The 24,871-nt window shown below is 33.2% G+C and overlaps 2 protein-coding genes across 2 annotated transcripts; one reads left to right on the forward strand and one right to left on the reverse strand.

The window, feature by feature from the left end:
- Positions 1-81: 81 nt before the first annotated feature.
- Positions 82-3,210, forward strand: LOC106661400 (39S ribosomal protein L50, mitochondrial). The gene is made up of 5 exons (XM_014384755.1): positions 82-272; positions 438-547; positions 610-803; positions 2,870-2,989; positions 3,052-3,210. The coding sequence occupies exons 1-5, from the start codon at positions 195-197 to the stop codon at positions 3,174-3,176; spliced, it is 627 nt and encodes a 208-aa protein (XP_014240241.1). The 5' UTR covers positions 82-194; the 3' UTR covers positions 3,177-3,210.
- LOC106661398 (protein KIAA0100) lies at positions 3,204-24,830 on the reverse strand. Its single transcript, XM_014384750.2, has 38 exons — positions 24,669-24,830; positions 24,465-24,591; positions 19,472-19,657; positions 19,166-19,417; positions 18,943-19,104; positions 18,749-18,863; positions 18,580-18,686; positions 18,415-18,516; positions 18,174-18,345; positions 17,555-17,765; positions 17,380-17,498; positions 17,161-17,303; positions 16,913-17,081; positions 16,723-16,848; positions 16,472-16,658; positions 16,118-16,277; positions 15,938-16,060; positions 15,614-15,858; positions 15,373-15,545; positions 13,488-13,652; positions 13,202-13,402; positions 12,574-12,898; positions 12,214-12,434; positions 10,570-10,715; positions 10,313-10,510; positions 10,093-10,218; positions 9,854-10,043; positions 9,582-9,791; positions 9,302-9,465; positions 9,042-9,242; positions 8,626-8,901; positions 6,269-6,495; positions 6,061-6,208; positions 5,889-5,982; positions 5,643-5,821; positions 5,372-5,584; positions 5,202-5,306; positions 3,204-3,710 (listed from the first exon to the last, which is right to left on the reverse strand). Exons 1-38 carry the CDS (start codon positions 24,725-24,727, stop codon positions 3,660-3,662), a joined length of 6,378 nt encoding a protein of 2,125 aa, XP_014240236.1. The 5' UTR covers positions 24,728-24,830; the 3' UTR covers positions 3,204-3,659.
- Between the last annotated feature and the right edge of the window lie 41 nt (positions 24,831-24,871).

Consider the following 24,871-nt stretch of genomic DNA (forward strand, 5'->3'; position numbering starts at 1 on the left):
TAAAACTTTAATACCACATTACACCCGATAAACTAATTAAAACCACTAAATATTTAACGTTGGTTAAGTTCCATTGAGAAGGGGATTTCTCCTTCAATGGCGACTGGAAAATGGCGGATAGATAGACAACAAGCGCAGCGCTCCGGCGCATTCTATTGGTCAATATTGATCACGTGGTGTTAAGCAATACTGTCATGGCCGCCCTCATAAACCATGTGTTGTCAAAAAATCATCAAATTCTCGCTATATCTTCATTGAGGAATTTGGATTTTGTAAGTATGTAACTAGGTAGATCGGCGGAGTCCGTCGTGCGACTGTATCGTCCGTTCTATCTCGGCTGACAGCTCTGCCATCGGCTCCTCCGAGACTGCCGTTATCAAAGCCCAGTTTGTTTACTCTACTTTCTCCTTTTTGACGTGTTTGTTTTCATCGTACAGGCCCAGAAGAGATATTATCCGAAGAAGAACTACAAACAGAAAATTCCCAAAGTCGAAGTACCGAAATGCAGAAAGTTACAAAGTACACAGGAGTCCGTCGCTGCTCGGGGGTCGGTTTATCTGCTGGTTACCTCATGGTTCCCCCCTCTAATGTTGCACTTTTGTATTTCAGGTTCCTCAGGTGTCAAAAAGAGTACGAACCGAAGGAAAACTACGAAAAAGAACTGAAAACTATTTACAATTCAGTCGTGGGCGATGAAAGTCAAGATATATCCCATTCGGTCAAGTTTGAATTATTCAATGAATGCTTCAAAAGATTCAACCACTCCGTACCGAACTCAATCCTACACACCATAAAACGTTATGGTTAGTGCTTGATAAAATGAAACGAGAACACTTTTTAATATGCAAAAGCTTTGTAGCAGAATGCTTCTAAGGAAAGCTTTTTAGTTGAGCAACCCCAGACATGCAATGGGTTCAATTTTCTTTTATATACGACCGATTTAGTTGGTCAGAAAATGTCATCTTCAACCTATCATTCAGTTATGATAGGCTTTAATTTCTGTGAAATCAAAACAAAGCATTGGCTTTCAAAACAATGTGCCTAGAGTAATTAGTAATTGATGTGAACTAGCATTTGGTCTTATCTTCATTTGCACCAGGAACTGTCACTTTATCACCACTAGTGACAACCAAAGCTACTTGAACATAGTGATAGTTTCTTGCTGAATAATTATTCTCGGTCCAACACCCACCATCAAATCTAATTATTAATTGGTTTAAAACCAAGGTTCTACTCACAAACTGTTTTTTGCAGAAATCTGGATTTTGAGCTTCCAAACGTCTATCATCACACTGAAACTCAGAGAGGTGAACATTTGAGAGCTGGAAAGCCAGATTACTCCTGAAAAACTGAGTAAAACCATTATTTTCAAACATTTAACTGATATACTCATTCCACCAGAGTAATTATTTTAGTCAAAACAACCTAAGAGAACTGTCTTGATGGCAAGGGTGTTGAGTGAGGAGTTGAAAAATTAATTTTTTCCTGAAAGGTGACTCAAAGAAAACTTAAGGTCTCATCTGAGAACACACCAAGGCTTAGATACTTGCGTCTTCTTTCTTCTCAGCTATTATTTGCAGTTATATAACAATTTTTTTAATGTGAGATTTCCTCCTTTGGTCTTATGGGTGATGAACCAGTCTAGGACATCTGAGAAGACACCTAGGCTTAGACACTTGTGTTGTCTTTCTTCTGTCAGACCTTTCAGTTACACGACAATTTTTTTTTAAGGTTAGATTTCCTCCTTTCATCTTACAGGGTGATGAACCAGTCTAGTTCTCATCTGAGAAAACACCTAAGCCCAAAGATTCATGTTGTTTTTCTTCTGTCAGACCCTTCAGTTACATGACAATTTTTTCAACTTGAGATTTCCTCTGATTTGTTGGGTAATGAATCTTATCAATCATATTGGTCTGTCTGGCCTTGCTGATTTTTTTTAGTTTATTTAATCTTGGGACTTGTTTGGTGGTTTTTGATCATTTAGTTTGCAATTTCATTGTTTTGGTCATGTCAGGCATATTTCAGCCTTTTGCTATCATTATTTGTGGGATTATTGATCAACAGACTGGTAGATCATAATGACTGCTGGAAATGCTGGCCAAAATGAATATTTCACTCACCATAGAGAGTTTGTGTGTAAATTTGACCAAACGTTGATAAATCAGACATATCATGATTCCGTTTAAAATTTTAGATGTATCAATCATTTTTTAACTCACAAATAATCTGGTTCTCGGTATGGAATAGATTTAAAAAAAAATCAGATATTATTTGCCAAGCTTTGGTCATCATCAGGGCAAAATAATCTTCAAGATGTCTACAAATTGACATTAAAGTCCTTTGCAATGTTGGGAGTGTGTCTACATTCAAATAACATTGAAACCATTTATTAAAAATTAAATTATGTCAATTTGTATACATCTTTAATTTTTTTTCCTTGATGAAGATGACCTTAAAATAGGTTGAAAGCTTGGCAAATAACAATTAAATTTTTCATCCAGACCTTATAGAGTTCCAGATTATTCATGAACTATGATGACAGAAAACAAAAACTCATCCGACAGACCAAAATGATCAGGGATGCTTGCACTGCTCAGAACTGATGGTTTTCGTGCTAATTGTACAGTTGACAAAATAATACACAGATCAACCAGGGATGTTGAAAAAATGAAGAAATGCATCTGCAGTCCAAAACAGTGAGACTAGTTAGACTAAAATGATTGAAAATGACCGAGCTATAAGAAAACATGTCATTGAGTTTTACACGTTGAAAAACTTTTCCTCTCCAAAAATATACTCCATTTTATCATCTCAAATGTTATCAATTTTGTATCTCAACTCTCACAACAATGTGAATTTTTTATTTTAGACGATTTGCTGGCATTTTATGGAACTCCTGTAAGCGAAGTGTTACCCCTTGATAAGCTTAAATCTATCGATTTGCCTCCAAACCTCCACATCCAGTATGAACCTCTGCGTTTCCACCCTGGTAACGAAACTTACGTTATATAGTTAAGAGCATTATTCTTACTTTTGCCATTTCACTTCCAGATGATGATACTATGTTTAAAGGACAAACAGCATTTCCAAAGAGTAATACGCTAGTCACAGGAATCAGAACGAGAAAGAAGTACAAAGGGTGTAAGGTTGTAGATAGTTGGCCAGAGGCTTATTAACAATGTAAAATAAATATGTTTATTGTCTTATTTACATTATTGTTGATATTTATTTACATCATCTTTCAACATTGAAAAATTATTTTCACAGTATAAAACCTTAACGCCCTACATATTAGACGGAATAAATATACTCATGTCATACTTGTTGCAAGTACCTCCTAGTATTCAACAGTTTGAATTTCACTTTGGAAAATTTTTTTCAAGTTTAGCCAACAATTGGTGACATTAGTATTTTATTTTGGTGTCATTAGATTTTTTTGTAATAGCTAAATAGCTTTAAGAAGAGTCAAAATAATCATAATACAAAATCAAATAGAAATCTATTGAAATATTTAGATTTCCGTTGTATGTAAACCAAACTAATATGAACAGTTAAAAAAATAAAGTGTTAAATGTCTTCTAAATGAGCAAGACTGAGTAATTGCTGAAATACATACCTATTAGACATATTAAAAATTGCAAACCGTTACAGTCTAGGATTTATTTTGGAAACTTGAAAATTCCTCGTTTTAAACTTTTGTTCTCTCCTGGCTGAAAAAAATTACAAATGAGATCAAAACATACAACTTCAATATTTGACAAAAATAAGTGTAAACATTTTAACTTGTTCAGAATGACCAGCTCACTTCGTTCCCCGAGTGACATACCGAGAGTGTGATATCGCACTCTACTCTCTTCAGTTATAGATTCTTAATTCTTAGAAGAAGTGTGCTGTTTAAGTTATAATTTTTAGCACTAGTGAGGTGGGAGATTTACAAAACACCTTCATTCACCATTTTAAGAAACACGATGCCTCATGAACTTCAGTCTATAAGTGAGGAGAATTGAGCATGATGCTCACAGTACCTGAGTAGAGGTAAGGGGTGAGCATGATGGCACACTTGTAGTAGCTCACTGAACTGGGGGAAGCAAGGTCGTACTATCACATTCACCGTCCTGAATGGGCTAAGGTCGTTATTTTTCAAATGGCTAACACAACCTTGAAATTTGAGTTGGACGTATTAAAACTGAATTTAGAAATATAATTTACTACATAAGGTACATATTTTAGGTGCAATTATTGTAAATAGTTTAATATGATGGAATATAATTGATAATCTAGCTATATACGTTATGTTTTTAATAAATTTAATAGGGTTCTTAATTTATCACTTGTTTTGCTTTTTATTAGTATTGATCTACATTCTTCCTTTGCTTTTTTGTCTTGTTTTTATAGTATGAAGAATTATACATTTTACATTTTTAATCTACACATTTTTTCTGTATGATTATATGAGGGCACAGGGACAAAGATTTCATGTATGAGGGTGTCCATTAACACAGACTGCATCCTATGCTTGGCCATTTTGTGTGGGCATTTTGATTACCCACAATTGAACCCAGCGTATCATGTAAACGAGCTTTCTGGTATTTTTCGTTTTATTGCTTATATAGGGCCGCTGAAATCGAACTCGGTACCTTTACCTTACGGTAAAGAGTGCAAAAGTATCAACAATTAAACGGTTGCAGCCACTGACGCCCCAAAATACTGGTACTTAAAAATAAGTTTTTATTTTTCTTACATTAATCTAAATGATATATGACACAACAGTTGTGCCACGCAGCACTAACTAAATGAAGCAGGCAACCTGCAGAATATTTGTTCAATTTGGGTGCATATTTGAATTAAAGTCATCTTAACTTTCTACAATAATTTTTCTGTTATTTTATGTAATCATACAAAATAGATAAATAATTAATTAAAATAACCAAACACAAACACGCACTCAGAAAAACAAATTATGTGGTTTTCATAGAATAAAGAAAATAATTTCCATTGGGGGAAAAAAATTGAAACAGCCTTAGCCCTTTCTGGGACGGCCCTAAGAATTTTGAACAATATTGTGTAGCAAGTGAAATAGAGGGAGGGTTTAAAAAGTATAAATGAGTTCACCCGAAAGATAGCTGGGATGATGCATCTTCTGCATTCAACATGTTCATAAGATCTAACAAAGGATTGAATATTTTGAAATTTATAATTACCATGTGTCTGTTTCCAAACAGCATCCTCGCTTTGTCTTCTTCTTGGGGCGACGCTCCTTCATCGTTTCCAGTTCTTATTTTAATCTGCAGCTTTTGCTTAATAGCCTAGAAAAAAATTGATTAAATGCCAATCTCATAATTTGTGTAAATGATTTTTCTGCTTTACTCACCTGGGACAGTATAACTCGTCTAGTGTCGCTTTTCATAGCGAGTAACAAATCTAACCATGTCCAAGTGACATTATGATATTCTAAGGTTGGAATAACAAGGCTGAAATCTCTTATATCTTCGAGGTTTTTCTCCTTGTTGCCTTTATAACTGACTTTTACAGGCACTTCTGGGATTTTAATGTAGATGAAAAGCTTATTCTTTTCTGCTCTTTCCTACTCGGAACACAAAATGTGTTAATGTTTTTGTTTTTTCAAGTGTCTTTAATTTTACCTTCATTTTTTCTACATCATCTTTTCTCTCTATTGGCACGTAGAAACTAGTCTCTTTACCTTTACTGTACAATTTATACCTTTTGGAACTTTCATTGTCTTCAGAAAGATCACCGTCTTCACCATCTCTTTCAGGGAAACAAAATTTGAGCATTTTGCTATAAAACTTTTTTGTAAGGCCTAAAAAAGTTTTTAATTATACAATTAAGAGATCGTATGATGGTTTTCTTGCACCTAAATGACTTGCCTATTGTTAACGGGACTAAGTTTATCTCAAAGTGTTCCTTGACCGATATTCCACCAACAGGTGCTTTTTCTCTACAAAACACTCTTAACGCTCTCTATAACGGAGAATATAATTAAAACTTTACTGAAATTTACCGTGGATTTAGATTGTAAAGCATGATGTACACAAATACCTTGCGATCTATTGGCATATTATTGAGTATTTCAGTAGGCTGAAGCACTTCCTGATAAATCGGATTGGGGAGCAAATTGCTCATTCTAACATAGCCGAGTTCTAGCAAATGCTCTACAGAATCATCGCTTTTTGAATTTTTGGTATACCTAATACAACACATTGTAAAAATAAATAATAAAAATCAGACGGCAAAATGCAAGGCTTACAGAAAATTGCTTAATATCAAATCTGCAATTCCCAATTGGCCATCGGCTTCAGTAAGCCTCCATTGGGCATGTTTGAAACAAATTTCACTTGCTCTATCCACAGTAACTACGTTATCGCCTCTGAGCATAGAGGTTTTCTGTCCAACCAGCTGTGTCTCTTTATACCAGGAAAGCATGGCATCCAGCTCTTCACTTCGCAACGTAAGCGATTCTTTACAGCTATAAACCTAAAATGGAAACAAAAAAATATATCGAATAATGTTTGTACTGTTGGGTCAATGTGGTTATTCATTAGCATCAGTAAGTTTCTCAGTGGAATAATCAAAAATATGAATAATAGACCATGGGCTCTTAAACTGGGAAATCACGAATCATTTTGGACTAGAGTCAACGAATCACATTGCTGGTGACAACAGAAGTGTTCAAAACCACATCCACAAATATCCTCTAAATTTTAGCTTTTGCTCCTTTAAATCTAATAGTGCAGAGGAAAAGACTGCTATGAGAAAAAAAATCAGCAGCTAAGTCATAACCCATTGGCTGTGGATGTCACAATTTGTGCATCATGACAATTGTCCTAGAGCGTCTTCCCGTTTATGTTTTATACTCTCCCCTCCACCTCACCTGCTTCACAATTCTTTCCAAAATTCCAAGGGCCACATCACAAAGGCCAAAAGTGTCACTGGCTATGATCATTTTAATTTTTTTAAAACTGGAAATGATATTTACACGTTTGTTAATTATTTACACATTTTGTATGATTATGTAAAATACAAGAAAAACTATTCAGAAAGTTGAAACACTATGCCCTACTATACTAACTATGCACCCAAAATGAACAAATGTTCTGTGAGTTGCCTACTTCATTTACTTAGCGCTGTGAGGGATGCAGTTGCGCCATATAATTTATATCACTTAGATAAACGTAATAAAAATAAAAATAAACCATTTACATTATATTTAAGTACCAGAGAGCTATTTTACAGGATAAATTGGGCAACCAAAATGGCTAACCATACGAGACAATCTATTTGTTAAGGAGAAAAACAAAAGGTTTCTGGTCAAATGGGTGGAGGAAATATAACAAGAAATTAATCTTTAATTAAGGTTTTGGTTGAGATAAAAAGTCAGTGTCACAAGCTGTCGGACACTTTCCATCTCAACCCCACCTTTTGAATTTTCCCTCCTTTCTGCCATCTTTCCGAGTGGAACGAAGTCACGATAGTTCAAGTGGTAGAGCAGCTGTGTATTTAGCCAAAGGTCATGGTTCAAATCCCGCAGGTGACACTGACTTTTTTTATCCCAACCAAAACCTTAATTAAAGTTTAATTATTTGAATGGAAGGTCAAGCGGACCAAGAAACCCTAATAAATATAACAAGAAAGGGGGAAAAATAGCAGTAAAAGCAAGCAAACCTTTCAACACTTACTATCAGTTCAAGACCAAACCCAATAAAAAATGGCCTAAGTAAACTAATACGTCATAAACTAAAGAATACATCTTGCATAATATCAAGATGTTTGGGGAAAAAAAAACAAGGTTCGCGAATAAATGATCGCTCAAGGAGCTGACCGCCTATTTTCAAAGACATACTTCAAAATGGCATGATGGTACTTATATTTTATTTGAGTCTAGTTAATTTTATTAGTACATTGTTTGTAAATCCCAGACCCTGAAGATGATCTCAATAAAAGATCGAAACTTTGGCACGATAAAGAAAATGTTTTTCTGAAACCTACATCACACCCGACCGCATCTCACGATATCTGAATAACTAATTTTATTAGGTTCAGGCTGAACAATTTGTTATAATTTGTTAGGAAATTTTATTCCAGGCTGGATTACTCTTGGCTTTATTCGTCAATGTACCAGAAAAAAAAACTACTAAGATTCATCAAGATAGTTCTTTTTTTTACAAGAAGGCCCTAAGAATTTAAATCCATATGTAAAACTTATTTTAGCCAGCTAAATAAATATTTATTGTTCTCGTGGTATAGGGTAAAATACACAGTGAGGATGAAGGATGAGAAGATCTCAGAGTTCACAAAATACTTTCTTTTGCTAAGTTTACATCTTTTGTAAATTATCAGTTTCCACTTCTTCCCCATGATAAAAATTCTATAAGGCTCATAGAACTGTATTTTATCTAGTCATGCAATAATTTTAAGTAAAGAAAGCTAAATTTATAATTAAGAATGGATTTGGGCAGAGACTTCTGAACTAAACTGAGCATATAGTCACCTTATTGATTATTTTTATTAATTTTTTATATATATCCTTTTTTATTTAATTTAATTATTTAATCTCAACCAAGATCTTAGATAAAAAGTTCGTTTAAACTAATAGATAATATTTACCTGTTTATCTAGATTTTCCATTTGCTGTTGTAAGTGCGAACTGTTAGGCTCATCTCCGAGTGCTCTTTGCACTAAGTACATTTCTTTTTCTAGAGCTCGCAGCTTGCAGAGAAGTGCTCTAACACGAGTTTGCGCTTCCTGAATCGGCCTTTTCTGATCTTCGACACTTTGTAATTGCAGTTGAAACCTCATTCTCTGCAAACGTTCGTACGCTTCTTTGCGCGATTTCTCCACATGGAGAAGCAGGTTGTTAACAATGTCCAAAAGCATGGTATACTAAAGTTTTTAAAATATACAATTAAAGCTTTGGCTATACAATAGTTGTTGATATTAACCAAAATCAGTAAAACAATGTAAATTTTGAAAAAAATTATACAAAATACAGCAATTAGTAGCGAATAAATTTAACAGAATACCTGTAGAGAATTTGTGCAAACATTTAAGTCGTGGTGCATAAGTGTGAATGCGTCGACAGGAGGCAGGTGATGCTCCCACAAAGAAGTAGAGTCTTCACAAGGCGGTGTAGGAACTCCTATAAGCGTACTTGGTGACATGCTGCTTTCTCCGTAGCACACATAAAAAAATTCACACTTGCACCTGGACACTATCCTTTGGAGCTAAAAATCGGAATTTATATTTAGAAGTTAAATATAAAATTTTATTTATTATTATTTACTTGAAGTGGTGGATTTTTTCCAACACTGCTGGCCCCAACTGTCTCACTGACGACGCCACCAACAGATCGACCACTTCCGACTAACTGAGGAATGTCAGGCAACTCTGCTATTACACATTCATCCTTATCCTTTATATTGTCCACATTTAACCACATAATATTATCTAAAATTTAAAAATAAAAATTTTAAAACATAAATAGATAAAAGAAGAAAAAACCCAATTGGATAAATTATCATAAATCATTTCAGTGACTAATGTGAAATAAAAAATATTATTACCATCCAAAGAATCATTTTCTCCAGCACTCACAGTCGCATAGTACTGCATTGATTGTAGAGAGCCGACCCATGTTGTTTTAGTGACAAGTGTCCTGTCTTTCCATACTGGCCTATGTACCCTTTGAAGTATTTCAGCTTTTGATGCACTTATTATCACATATCCTTTAGTTTCTGGTCCTTTCAATAATACCTGACTGTTAACAAGCGCAACTAAAAACATTACATAAATTATAGCGTGTTATTTAACAAAATTTATTTCAATAAGAACATACATAGCCAGTTTTCGTAAATAACATCATCACTATGTTGGCATGCGGCCAGACCCTGAAGTTGCTTTTCATTAGGCTCTATAATTGGTTCATCGCTGAAAACTACAGCTTTAGTGTCAGCTTCAGCAATCAACTGTTGGAGCATTGTAGCAGCATGGCCGCATTGTAGCTTGCTCATGGGTGACGGTGTTGCCTAGACAGTTAGACTCAGTACATCTTCCATACTTTTAACAATTTTTTACCTGAATATTGTTCGACGCGTTTGCTGAAAGGGACTGAGTGTCATTTCCATGTGCAGGTGGCTTTAATGTGTTAGTTTCACCTCTAAACCCTTTCAATGCTTCAGTCGAAAGATTCTTTCTTAATTGCTAGGGCAAAAGATTCGAGGTAAGGGATTTTATTTTTAATGTCTTGTTGAAGACAATATATAATCAATAATAATCGATAATTAAGATAATTTACCTTTGTTTTCATAAACGTGTCAAAAAGAGCAAAAACTACATCTCTATTTCTGGTTGTCCATGCACCTTTGAGACCATAAACAACAAGCCTGTGAATTGGTGTTTTTGTATTGCCCAATCCCGCTCCTTCACGCCCATAAGATACTTTTCCGACGCTTAAAAAATAGCATTTCTCCACTGTCTGTTTCAAAGATACCTTCTGAAAGAGAAAATTTCAAATATCAAATTATAACAATCTATATAATTTAACAAAACTACCTCGGAAAATTGGTCATTATTGGGAAGAGCACTTCTGAGCCAAATTTCAGCGTTGCCGAGCTCACATGTCATGTAAACAACAGTCCATTCTGCCCTAGGACGGTGTTTTAAGCCATCGTTTACTGGTACAAGAGACAGCTGGTGCTCTGAAAAAAGAATCAAACATACTTAATGGTAAAAATTGTGAACAAAAATCATTTATTGTTATTTCTGATCATCCCCATCTATAGAAACATTTGGCATTTCATCATCTTCCATTTGTTTGTCTGAAACATGTGATAACAAGCAGACCAGGATGTTCGGAAAAGACAAAATTGCACGTGCATTAACCAGCTCACCTTAGTGAAAAATCTTTAAAAAAACTAATTTGTTAATCTATTACATCTAAACTACTTCACATTAATACAGTGAAACTTCCCTATAAAGAACCCTCTTGAGGAAGGAAATATTGCCCATTATATATATAAAAAAAAAAAAAAACGATTTGGGATAAGGGTGAAAAAAACGTGTACTATTACATGATGGACCACTATAGGGTTTTACAAGATATTGAAAACTTTGAAACCCCCAGGATTTTTTATATTCTCCTACGACCAGAGGGTTTTCAAATTCAGTGAGCTGTAGCAAAAGAGCAAAGTTAAATGCTCCTTTGAAACTTTTTCTCCCTGACAATAACCATCTTTGAACCGCATAGTTTTATCTGGAAGTGGAAAAAAATGTTTTTGGATTCAAAATTAGTGCATATTGTTGTTTTTCATCCAGTTTTGTACAACCTCGATGTCATTGATGCTATTTCTCCAATAATGGTCAAAAGAAATCTTATTCCGAAAATTTATCGAGTCAACTTGAAGATGTTTTAAAAACAATTTGCCATAAATGTTTTGCAACTTCTAAGACAGTGGTATGTGAGCCCAGCAAAAGCATTCAAATACATCCTGGTCAATGGAATCAGACATTTTATAAAATTAAAAAAAAATCTTTAGGGCTGATAATTTCCATATTTGTAAAATTTACTTGCCTAGGTCTTTCCAATAGAAAACTTCACAACTGGAAAGAACCACAGTAGCCAAGTACTCAGTGAGATAGACTCTCGGCTCTACACCCCAGTCCAGGTTTGATTTCTACCGTCGCCCCTGAACCATTTTTTCACACAATACTTCCCCCCCAACAAAAAAGAATATGCATCACATATGAAATATAACATTCTTTGGCAAAGTTCGTAAGGCCATAAAAAAGTAAGTTTTAAAGTCTTGCCCACACAGTTTTAAACTTTCACTCACTTTACCTATATTAATTTTTATTAAACGAGGAGGCATATTGATATTATCGCATCAAAATTGAAACTCAAACTGAATTCTGAAGAAGGTCAAAATCATGTTTGCAAAGTGGCATAATCAAAATGTTGAATTTCAGCAACGGATTGGAAAGATAATTAGAACATTCAATTCCCGGAGTCTGCTAACCACTTTTAGGAACATTTTAGTGACAGAATATATTTTAAAAAGCAGACCGCATCCATTATTAGGAGTGTCTTTATATAAGATTTTAAAGCGAAGAAACTAATAGGAAGTCGCTGAAAAATCAGAATTTGTCCTTTTTAGAGGTGTTCCCTTTTTAGAGGTCCAGTTAAAATAGGAAAAGTACCTGAACTGAAAGCAATACTTTCTCCAGTGAGTTTGAATCCTCTCTGCATCGCAAATGACATCCAATAATGCACTTGAAAGGTATGAAGGGAAAGCAGAAGATGCACACGTTTGTAATGTCGGCTCAATGGAAGCTTACGAGGCCTCAAAGTATTGAAAACCGTCCCTCGTCTTGTTGGCCTGGTCACTCCAGATAATATTAATTTGAGATTTTCAAACCATCTGAAAATTTAAAACATGGATTATAACTAGACCATAGAACTATACTGATTTAAAAATCAATGATAAATGTTCTTATAGTAAAAGAATAATTCTTATAGGAAGGTATGAATTTGTTTCATCTAGTTTCAAATCAAACTACCTCAATGTGCTTCCATACAGGAGTGCTACAGGGCAGTTAAGTCCATTTGCAGATTCGTTTACCGGTTTCGTTTCTAAAGCGAGTGTAATATTTAAATTCTGAGATCTGAAAGCCCTGAACGAATCGTGTTCTTGATTGCTTGAATAGTCAGGAAGTTTGTCAGGTGCACAAGGCATAACTGAATGATGATCGTTCGGATCCCCTAGACAAACCCATCCCAATTTGATACTCAATCGTAAGTTGGGCAAGTGCAGCAATCGGCAGTCGTCATATTTTGAAGCTGTACGTACGTATATATCTAAGTCGCCATTGAAAACAACTTTTGCTGAAAAATATAAAATCAATCATTTATCCATTTTTCTCATATATTGCAAATTATAGCACAGTCGAAAAATAATAGTAATGTACTTATGTGGGGTATTAATATTTTAACTGCAAAAAAATACTAAATCACCTTACATATCAAGTATGACAAAGTTAAGATGTTATATACAAATTTAATTTAAATCAAAAATTTATTTTAAGCATTAAAATAGAAAATGTTCAAATTTTGTGGCACATCACAATAAAATTGATACTTTAAACATTATAAAATTGAAACTACATTAAACTATTAATCAGTGATTACCATTTGTCCAATCCACAGCTACAGACGACCATGTTATTTCCATTTCTTCAGTCTTGTTGTACGGGTCGAGAGATGCATGAAGTAGGACTGTCAACTGGCGAATAACCATAGTAACTCGGCCGTGAAGGAGAAGTCTCAATTTATCCCACAACGGTAACGGTGGACTTGGGTCCAATGAGGCCCTCACAATTTTCTCAAAACCTGAATAATAGAGATATTAATGTTATAAACCTCAAACATTGATGAAAAAAGTAGAAAGAAGTAATTTTGAAAACGACTTATTTACTTAAGTAGCATTGTGCAATAACAGGTTCCCAGCAGGGGCCAAAAGCGTAGCTGAAATGTTCTACTTCACAATTAAGATCATGATAGAATTTGAGCGATGTCATGTTTCTTTCAATATCAGTCGTGCCCCAACCATCTCCAAGGTCAAGTTTGACAACCCTCTTAGCTAGAACAATACCAAAAATCTTTGTATCAACGGTAAAATTAATTTGGCCAGTCTTAACGAATACGCAAAACACAAACATATTCAACATCTTAAAGCCAAGAACTTAAAAAAATGAAAGACAACTAAAGGTGAATACACATTAATCAGAAATTCTAGACCTAAGCTAAATGAGAACAATTACAAAAGGAAAATTGAGGAAAAGTTTGATTATATTTTTTAGCATTTCAGCGTACAGGTTATAGATGTGTACATTTTCTGATCAAAAAGTCTCAGATGAGCCAAATTATTATGTTCTCTAATGTTTCTGAAAGAATTTAAGTCCTAAATATAAGTTTTAAGGAGAAATAACAAACAAGAAAAAATATTCCATTCTATGTTGAGATTCCAAAACTGAAATAAAAAATTGTGAAAAGATTTGTCCAAAACCATCCAAGACTTTAAAAGAAACCTCGGGTGCCATCCAATCAAGAGAGACTTTAACAGTCAGATAAGTCCCAGAACTTCATCTTTATAATTAGCTTTAAGTAAGGTATTGGTTGAGATAAAAAAAGTCAGTGCCACGAGCTATTTTTTTAAATTTTTCCCTCCTTTTTGCATTTTTTAAAAATTAATTTATCTTTTTTTATCTCAACCAATACCTTACTTAAAGGTAATTAATTGATTGAAAAGAATTTAATTGGTCAATCAGACCACGAAACCTAATCGATTTAATAAGGAAAAAGAAGTATACTTCACTAAAGCTCAAAAAGGAGAAAAAAATTCAAAAAGGTGAGGTTGAGATGGGAAGTTGGTGTTCAAGCGGATCGAAGTCGTGATAGCTCAATGGTAGAGCAGCGGCATATTTAGCCGAAGGTCATGGGTTCGAATCCCACTCGTGGCACTGACTTTTTTATCTTGACCAATCCTTACTTAAAGATTAATTAACTGAAAAGAATTTAATTGGTCAATCGGACCACAAAACCTAATTGATTTATAATTAGCCTTGGAGTGGACATATTGCATATTCAACAGACAGTAAATGGGGGGGGAACTTTATGGAAGCAAAATCAAATATGACATAGAATCATGGAGAAATAAGGCTAAAAAACTGGTATGACACGAAGAACTCTTTACTTATTAAATATTTCTGGGACAATCACTATAATCTTTCTGGGATATTATTATTATTATATAAGATATAAATAAAAATATAAATTTACATAAATGTCGATAGAACTCTCTTCGGCGGTACATATACTATAAAATTAAATATTTATTTTTTATTTATCTTCTTAAAACCTGAATAATAGCAAGATATTAATTTTAAAAACCTTGAACATTGACAAAAAAAGTAGGAAGAAGTAATTTCGAATTAAGTAGCATTGTGCATTAACAGGTTCCTAGCAGGGGCCAAAAGCTAAATAAAAACCATTCAACGAAACAATTTATTATTATTATTATTATTATTAATTTTTAAGGGCGTTTTAACGGCTAAGGTCATTTCACGCCCTAACATCCAAACCTTCTATCTTAGGTTAGCTATATCTCTTCTGAGTGCTATAAAGCTCTGACTCCAAACATTCACTCGTAATCTTATTTATCCTATTGCCATCCAAGCTTTAATTTAATTATATATAAAATTGGAATAATAGATATAATAAATTAAGTGTATATTGCATTCTGTAAATTTTTTCGCAAAATAATTTTTGTAATGATTCAATTGATTTACACAACAACGTACCTCTCCTTGTAGGAACCTGTTCTGCTCCTACGAGCTTCCCCCACATCTGCATCCCTCCGAAAACCAGCCAGGGCTGTGGGAAATCTCGTAGTTGGAACTTAAGCTCCTTACAATTTACTACAATACTCCGACACCAAAGTGTACTAAATTCTAGACCTTTTGAAGGCCAAGGGCTGAAAATAAAATAAATAAAAATATACTCAAATGAATGATAAAAAGGTTGGAGAAAAATTTAACTTACGACTTTTGGTCAATCTGAATCATGTTGGCAACAGCGTTTTCAAGACCGTGAATCGAATGGTCTGCCAATGCTAAGATCTGAAGTTCAGATACTATCCAAGCGAACAACCTCGTTCTTGTGCCTTGCTCTTTAAGCATCTTTGAGCGCTTAATATAAATCTTTGTGCTTAATGCAGACAATGCTGCATAAAGGTCATCAACCTTTTCAGAAGGCATTATCAAATGAGTCTTACTCTTTTTAGATATCTATTGTTATAAAAAAAATATTAATTTTTATTAATAGACTAGTATATAACACTTATTCAACAAAACAACTGTTGTTTACCTTTTCTTCGAGTGTTTTTTGGCGTTTTAAGTTTTCCTTATACTCGTCTTCAAGAAGTTCGTAATTGTCACGAACTCTTACTTCAAATGGATCATCACTCATTTCAAATAAAAATTCTTTTATCTAAAAAACACAATGGATTAATATAAAATTCTAGTTTTACAATTAACCTGCGAATACCTTGATGAACAGATCAGGTGGAAGTTTATTACTGTCGGAATTCTGCGATCTGTGTAAATTTTTTAACCATTTAAAAACGGTAATAAAATCATCTTGAACTGCAGAAGAGAAATTATGCTCGTATGGAAATATAGCTTTAACACTTTTCATAGTTATAAGCCTAAAATATATTAAATAAATATCACCTACTATACAACATCTAAAGTTTAATTAATTTCAGTTAGGTTATAAATTTAATTAATCAGTCCTGACAAGGATTAGTATATTGTGAAATAAGATTAGAGATTATCAGTATTGGAAGATTGCCGACATTAGATTTTATTTATTTACAATACATATTTAGTATTATAGTACCATGTTCTATTCCATGGCAGGATGAATTCTTCATTGTTTGCTCTCTCAGCTCTTACAAGTTCATGATCGCGTAAAGTGGTGAAGTGTAGAAATTCGATTGTAAATATATCTGCTGAATCTATAGCAATTGTCAAAAGGCTCGAAGACCAAACGCAGTCAGCAGAAGTTGAGTTATAAGTAAAGTCATCTAAAATTATATTCATACGTTTTAATTAACAAACTTTAAAATTACCTGACTTAGAATAGCATACCAGTCATGACTGTGAAGTTGTGATTATTTGACAGTTTCAATAGGCATTTCATGTGCCCTTTTAATATCACATTTAATTTCATATATTTATCTGAAGTATCGACAGTTTCAACCTTTGGTGCAAAATCTTAAAATAATAATAATAATAATTGGTTTAAAATAACAAAAATGTTATAACAATCACAACAAACCTTTCTGTAGATTTTTTAAGAAAGAATTAATTTGAAGGAACATTTCCCGTATTTTGAGATGGAGGTTTGGATTCCAGGAGAAACTTATTTGCCTAGAAACCTTCACCATTGTAATACTATGCGTTTTGTTACATTCGACATGAATACTATCCAGGCATCCGTAGTAGCTCTAAATGTATGGAATTAATAACAACAATAATAACCCCCTAAGAGGGAGAAAGTTTTAAAAAAAGAAAAAAGCAAGTTACTTTTATATCTTGAGATCGAGTACAAACAAAAGAAGAAGAAATGGGAGTTATGGAACATAGTTTGATTCCATCTGCCTCAAGACTGAATTTAGACGGCCAATTGCAATCAAAAACTCCATTTTCTATTCTTTTCATTAAACACACTAAAAAAAAAGTATAATAAATGTAAATATTACGCTTGAAAGAATAAATATGTAAAATTCTAACAAAATTATTTACCCTTGTTATTGGCAATAAAAAATATATTAGTTTTAGTAAAGGCAATGTTCAGATGAATTTTGGATTTTTCCATTTCGTTTTTATTTAAGTTTTTAGATTTAAATTTTTCTTGAATAAACCTTGAAAAAAATTAATGTTATCTCCAAATTACACCAAGTAACTATTTAAATATTACCTCAGAAAATGATTTAATAATTGCGAGAAAGGTGGGCTCCATTCTATTCTTAGAGTGTCTATCATGGCCTCTAGCATTAATGAGTTCCCTTTGACAAAGAAAAACCCGAGATAAAGTGCAGTACCCCAACTGTGCTCTTTTCTTAACGCGGATGTACTCCAAATTTTATTCAATTGGCACCATACACTCTCTGTTATGATTTCATATACATCTAAACAAAAAGTATGTACTGTAAATTTTGCATTTGCATTCAGCATAAATAGTACAATAATGTATATGCAATAAAAGGCTGACTTTGTTCACAAGTGGCCTAGGTTCAAAAAATTTAATATCAATTTAAGCCACTGTTCAATTTTAGATATCTTCTGACAAAGTAATGTTCCTGTAAGCTTCCTTCAAATCGACAGTGAAGTCAAAATTGCTGAGGACCAAGTTGATTCTTAATTCTAATAATTATACGCAAAATTTTCCAACTTTAACATGATTATTTTTGGCAAGTTCTAAAATTGTCTCTACTTAAAAATTAGGATTTAATTCTTACGACTTCATACGTCACTTGTGAACCAGACCAACGATTTAAACTGCTTTATTATTCTAGTAAATAAAAATGATAAATAACCTCCATTTGGGCCAGGCTGGGAGTCATAACGGAACTTATAGTGCGATAATCCCAAGGCTGCTGGTGAAAGATCAGGCAATTTAAGCGTAATTGATATGTTCCATAATTCTAATTTCAGTCTTACAGGAAGCTCAGACCATGACCAACTTTTAACTTGATTACCTCCATAATTCTATTAAATAACAAATGTAATAATAGGTAAGGATGAAGTATAAAATAAAAAGTAAATAAAAAAACATACATCCAGTTGTAAAAACTGGGTGATCCAATTCATTTTGCTTTCTTCATACGCAAAATTAAAATCCCGCATTTCTATTGTCGAATTGATTCCAGTATGCTCCACCTGATGTTAAAAGCCAAATGTTACAAACTATTAAAAATCGTTGCAATTATGACAATAATTTACATTGGTGGTAATCTGTAGCTTGCTCAACTCAAGATAATTATCATTTGTTGATTTCATGTCTAACCCTTCTAAAACTAAGACAATATCTCCACAGCCATTGAAACCACCTAGAGAAGACAAATTGTGTCAATTAATTAATTATTTCAAATCAAAAACTGTATAGTCATACAAATCTGCTGTTCTGAAGGCTTAAAAGTCGACTTAGCAAGGAAATTTTTCATAGAAGCTATATCTACATCCAACGAATCAGTTAAAACACAATTTTCAAACAATAACGACAATTTCTGTAAAATATTTCATAATTTCATTAAAATTATAATAATTTCAGAAAGATCTGAAATGAAGCATGATTTAAAATAATACTTGAGGAAGAATTGGTGCAGTTCTATTAATAAATAATTGATAATCGAAGTAATTTCTTTTGCCCATGAAAGTGGTGTTTTCTTTTGACTGCATCCAATCGAACGATGTCACCAAATCTTCTCCTACAATCGTTTTTATATTTTTGAACATTATATCAACATTCTGAAAAACAAATTAAATTATAAATTTAATAAAGGTAACATACATGTCGTTATGGAATTACCTGAATTATTAAAGGTGTAGTAGCTACAAGAGTCGCTTCGCTCGAAAGGGATGCAGCTACGGTAAACGAAAGTTTTGGTGCTGTTTGTTTAAATAGTCTCGCATTTAAAGAACCAAGGCTGGAGCTCACCAGCAATGATCGTGCGCTGTGTACGACCGACGCATCAATATTTACTTCGTTGAGAGTACCGTGAAAAACGTAGTCTTTCCCCATAATCGCACACGTTACGTTAATTACCCTTACGCACATAAACTGTAAATAAACCGGTTAATGGTCATCATCAAAATAGAAATAAACCAGACAGACCTGAGCGATTGTGATTATAAGTGGTGGGATTTTAGCTCCTTCGACAGATTCTGGAGGTCTCCAAGTCGAATGACCAGACGTATTGCACATATCTTTGTTTACACGCATATCCTGGATTGTTAAGCTAATTAATTTTGTGACCTCACTACTCAAGAAACTACTTCTTAACTCTATTCGATCAATTTCCTGAAAATGGCAAGCATTATACAAGTATCTGAAACAATATAGGTTAGCATATACTTTAATAAATGTAATCAAATAACTGGTCATATAAAATTAAGCTATATATGCATTTAGCAGCCATAATTTATTAATTACACTTTTAATCTAAGGCCTTGATTGAGATGTAAAAGCAAACGTAACGAGTGGGATTCGAACCCATGAATCGGCTCAACATGCTGCTGATCTAACCACTATCATTATCGTAACTTCGATCCACCCAGACCTCAACTCAACCTTTTGAATTCTTCCCTCTTTTTGCCATATTTTCAAAAAGTAATATTTAATATTTATGCAATATTAAAATTGCTATTCATATATAATAAAACTACCATGGGTGCCTAATTAAACTCAATGACAATTAATTTCTTGCAAATCTATAATTTATACCATTTCAAAAGGAAATCAAAATTAAGAGAAGTGAAGTTTCACAATGACAAATAATTAAACATATCAATAAATTAAATTAAATCAAGAGGAGGCTATGAAATAAAATTTCAAGTCTCACATTTCTTAACTTTTATTATCAATCAATGTATGAGCACCATAATTATGAATAATTTTATTAGCACTAGAGATTATGAGGAATACTTATACCATTGCAAATATTTAAAAAATATACAGCAACTACTCCACATGTATGATGCGAATACAGAAATATTTCTAAACTTTTTGAGACTTTCAGTTTATAGTCAGCTTAATAAAGTGAATAAGCACACTCACAGACAAAATTAAAACATCACCTTGATTTTTTCTAAATATTACAACTCGCAGAGCAAAAAAATTTGTATTTAAAAAAATGATTTGGGGGAACCACCCTGCGATGGGTGAATCGTTAGGGTGTCCTTGTATGTGTATTGTGTATTATGTATAAAATAATACAAATACACAGCAACAAGATAAAAACGTGGTAGTGTGGCTATCACACTACCTTAGAGTACTCGGTATTCCTCAGGGTAATATGGGATATGCCCTTCCATTCACGCTAATACATTTTTTAGAATAATTTAATGATGTTTCATTTTCATTGTAATTTTTCTTTAATTATGTATACTTAATGAGAAGATATGTAATTTAATTTTTGTTTTTTATTTAGAAATCGTGAGATGCGGTCTGGTGTGATGTAGGTTTCAGAAAAACATTTTCTTTATCGTACCAACGTGTCGATCTTTATTGAGATCATCTTCAGGGCCTGGGATTTACAAACATTTTTTATATTCAATCAAAGTATTTCTACTCACTCAAAGTGTTTTTCTTCTGTGTAATTGGGCCATTCTTGCGTGTCGTGTCGAGAGTGCCAGTGAGATTTTGCTATTTTGTGTTTATATGTTGTTCGACATGTTGTTTTCTGAAACCTACATCACACAGACCCATCTAACGATTTCTGAATAATCATCGACTAACGGTCACTAATGACCACGTTGTGGTTTTTAAATTTTTTATATTATGTTGTTTTTATTGTTTTTAATTAATTCTATATTGTTAATGTCTAGATACTGAGATTCACCTAATTTTAAATAATTTTATTATAAATGCTGTTCCTTGTTCTCAAGATATATTTCAACATTCATCGAGTTAAAGTAAGAAAAATAATTGTTTTTTAATTATTATTCAGAAATCGTGAGATGCGGTCTGGTGTAATGTAGGTTTGAGAAAACAAACATTGTTTACATTTAACAAATACATGTAGGATGTGGAAAAAAGTGAATTTATACAATGAAAAAAATTTTTTTTTTATATTCAATGTACGCAGAAAACAAACACTTTGAGTGAGTAGAAATACTTTGATTGAATTTAAAAAAATATTTTTTTGCATTGTATAAATTCACTTTTTTCCACATCCTACATGTATTTGTTAAGTGTAAACAATGTTTGTAAATCCCAGGCTCTGAAGACGATCTCAATAAAGATTGAAACGTTGGCACGATAAAGAGAATATTTTTCTGAAACCTACATCCCACCAGACCGCATCTCATTTCGGAATAATTATATCAATCATTGGTCCGCAGTCATCTTGAGTTTGCTTATATTGTTTAGGATCCATTTCTTAAAACAGATTAATCTGGTTGAATCTGCCTAGCATAGGGCTACGCCTTCTAGATACTTGTCTTTTTAATTTGGCTCACCTATGTTGATAGCATCCTTTTTACTGCGCTTCAATTTTTGTCAGACAGATTTGTTGCCTGTGGAAAATTCTCAATTCTCAGATCTCCTCTCCACAGATTCACTCAACTCTTGGCTTGTGAGTTCCTCTTCTTTTGAGAGGAGTTCAAATGTTTTTTGTGGAGCACATGGCACTGGTTACGCGAGGCATTACGAGCCTTCTCGCATCCCCCCTGGGAAATTAAATTCTTGCAAACTGTGATTTTTTTCTCAGACTCTTTATACACTTTAAAAATATTTCTAATGCTTAACATTCTTATCTGTTGTTTCTATAGATGAACTCATAATGTTCTAATCTTTTGTTCTTATCATACACCTAATTACTTTTATACTGTTTATTTTAGTTTGTACTTTTGTGTTTTGTAGCATATGATTGTTCTTTTTCCGGCCTTGCCTGAAGAGCTTATATTAGAAATAAATAATTCAATTTCCCCCTCCCAGAAAAATTTCCTATTCCTAGAAATGTGAAGCATCATTAATGACTGCTTGCAGGTCATCCGTCTAGCAGGTTGGACCAGTATGGCCTTCATGCAGGTCATCAGTACTGAACGTGTTAAGTACTCCCTCTGATTATATTCAATTCAATGACTCATCTGTTACTAATTTTAAACATTCGAGTATGGTGGGAAACATGGTTACTTCGTAAATGAAGATTTAAATGATTTTTTTTTTTAATCCTCTATTAAACACACATAAGAGGAGCCTGACAAACAAAGCCTTTAGTATAGTAAGAGGGGTGTCGGTGGCCACAACGGTAAAAGCATTGTCACAGTGCTCTTTACTGTAAGGTAAAGGTACTGGGTTCGAATCCAGCAGCCCAGCATTCAAACCCAACATACAAATGGGCTTTTTTTTAAACAACAGCACCCTGAGGGTTCATACAACCTCGCAACTGAAATACTCTCATTTCTTAAAGTTTAGCAATATTTTTAAAATATTAATGATGCTTTTATTTTATAAAAAGTGTTTATAAAAGTTTATAAAAAAATTAAACATATTTCAAACCAACATAAGGCATTATATGCTTGTACAAGTGAGTATTCAAGTTTAATAAGAATATTATTTAAGTCGATAAATGCACAATGACACTTAGCAAATGTTCTTCTGCTTCAAAATGACAATAGTTAATCTTAGATTAATCTGTTTTTAGTTGGTCCTTGGATTTAAATTGATTTATAATTTTTTATGTAAAATGTGGCTGAGATGAAAATTGTTCATATTAACTACCCTTAATTAATTAATATATTCATAAATCATACTTATGAATTTTTAAATATTAACTAGCCTTAACCGGCACAGGGTCACTTACTGGGTCTGTCTTCACCCGCGTTTTTTTGATTTATTCAAACACGTTTCAGCCTTGCGCCATCTTCAATAAGGAACCTATTTTTGAGAGAAATTTTACCTAATTAAAAAAATGTATTTAGTAGGATCGGGGATGTGGTCCAATGAATGTTCTTGTGTTGAAACTGCACCAAGGTTTCGGTGTTTTATTTCACCTTCTTTAGGGCAATACAATGGATATATAAACATATATTTTATAATTACTCATCTGTGCGAGTGAAAATCAACAATCAACTTATTTTCGCAACTTATAGTCAGTATTTAAAATTGTTTTCTTTTATCAACACGTATAAAACTTTTTTTTGTCTCTTTTTATCATTTCTTATTTTTTATACTAAATACAATGTTTTTTAATAAATAAATACATGGCACAGTTTACAAACTAATATCACTGACAAGTAGTTTCAACAATGAATGTTCTATTTCTTTGGACCACATCCCCGATCCTATCAAATATATAATTGAATTGAACTGGTCAATCACCTTTACATCATTAACTAAAAAAATGTTGAACTGGCACAAGTCACTTGCTGGGTGTGAAGAGTTGAAGAGTTTCCACTGAAGTCGGTGCAATGCCGGAACACGTCTGAATAACTCAAAAAAACTGCAAGTGTTGACAGACCCAGTAAATGACCCTGTGCTGATTCAACATGACTTCACCAACTTGCAGACCAAAACCCATCATCAACTCTACCTTAGTTAATACATACATAAATCATGAAATTCATTTGTGTAGCATTAATATTGAAATGTCATATATTAATATCTATATTTAGATTATAAATTATGAAATATATTTAACTTGTGTGGGTTAGTATTAATATTGAAATATCATTATATTAGTATGTAATTATATTTAGTGTCATGAGCGGAACTTGAACCCACAACCTCCCGGCATGAGTTCGAGTCCAGCTCATGACACTAATTTTTCACCTCAACCACACTTTACATAAAAATCATAAATCAATTTAGTTAATCTTAGATTTTTTAAATTAATTTAGTTTTAAATGACATAATTGTTCCTGATAATTAATTAGATTTTTAAAAATTCTAAACAATTCCCCAGCTAAATTGCTCAAAAGTCACGGGCTGACGTCGAGAAAGGGGAATATCCTCTGTACACTATGTGAATTATTTTGCAAATGATATGTTGTTATCCTTGATGCTGATGGGTTAAATATAGATATTGGCAGAAAATTAAAAAAATAATGGCTAGTTGGAAACAATCTCCAATCGACTGTACTTGACGATGTCAAATTGTACGTACAATTGTGTATCCATTGGTCGTCAAATGGATGTCATGCAATGTGAGATATGGGAATCGCATTCGGCCGATTTTCGCGTCTATGCGATAACACCTCGTTATAATCCATGCCAGAAACCACGGCAAGATGCTAAAACATAAGCAGCTGTCAGTAGGGAAGAAATCGTTACAGAGAAGAAAAAAACCGTTCCTGACGATTTCACACACCGTGTTACGAAGTAATAAACTATCAAACAGACGAAGACGATTTCACCGATCCAAAACATATTTCATGACAGACTGTAAATCTGAAATTTCAGATAGTTATTACGGCCAAACATAGACTGCAAGGTGTATAACAGCGGGAAAGCCTACTGGCTACTGCTAAAAATTGAGAAATGCTTATCAACCTCCTTATCTCATTATGCTAT

This window comes from Cimex lectularius, unplaced genomic scaffold (genome assembly GCF_000648675.2).
Source record: "Cimex lectularius strain Harlan isolate CLEC.00 unplaced genomic scaffold, Clec_2.1 scaffold16, whole genome shotgun sequence".
NCBI lineage: Eukaryota > Metazoa > Arthropoda > Insecta > Hemiptera > Cimicidae > Cimex > Cimex lectularius.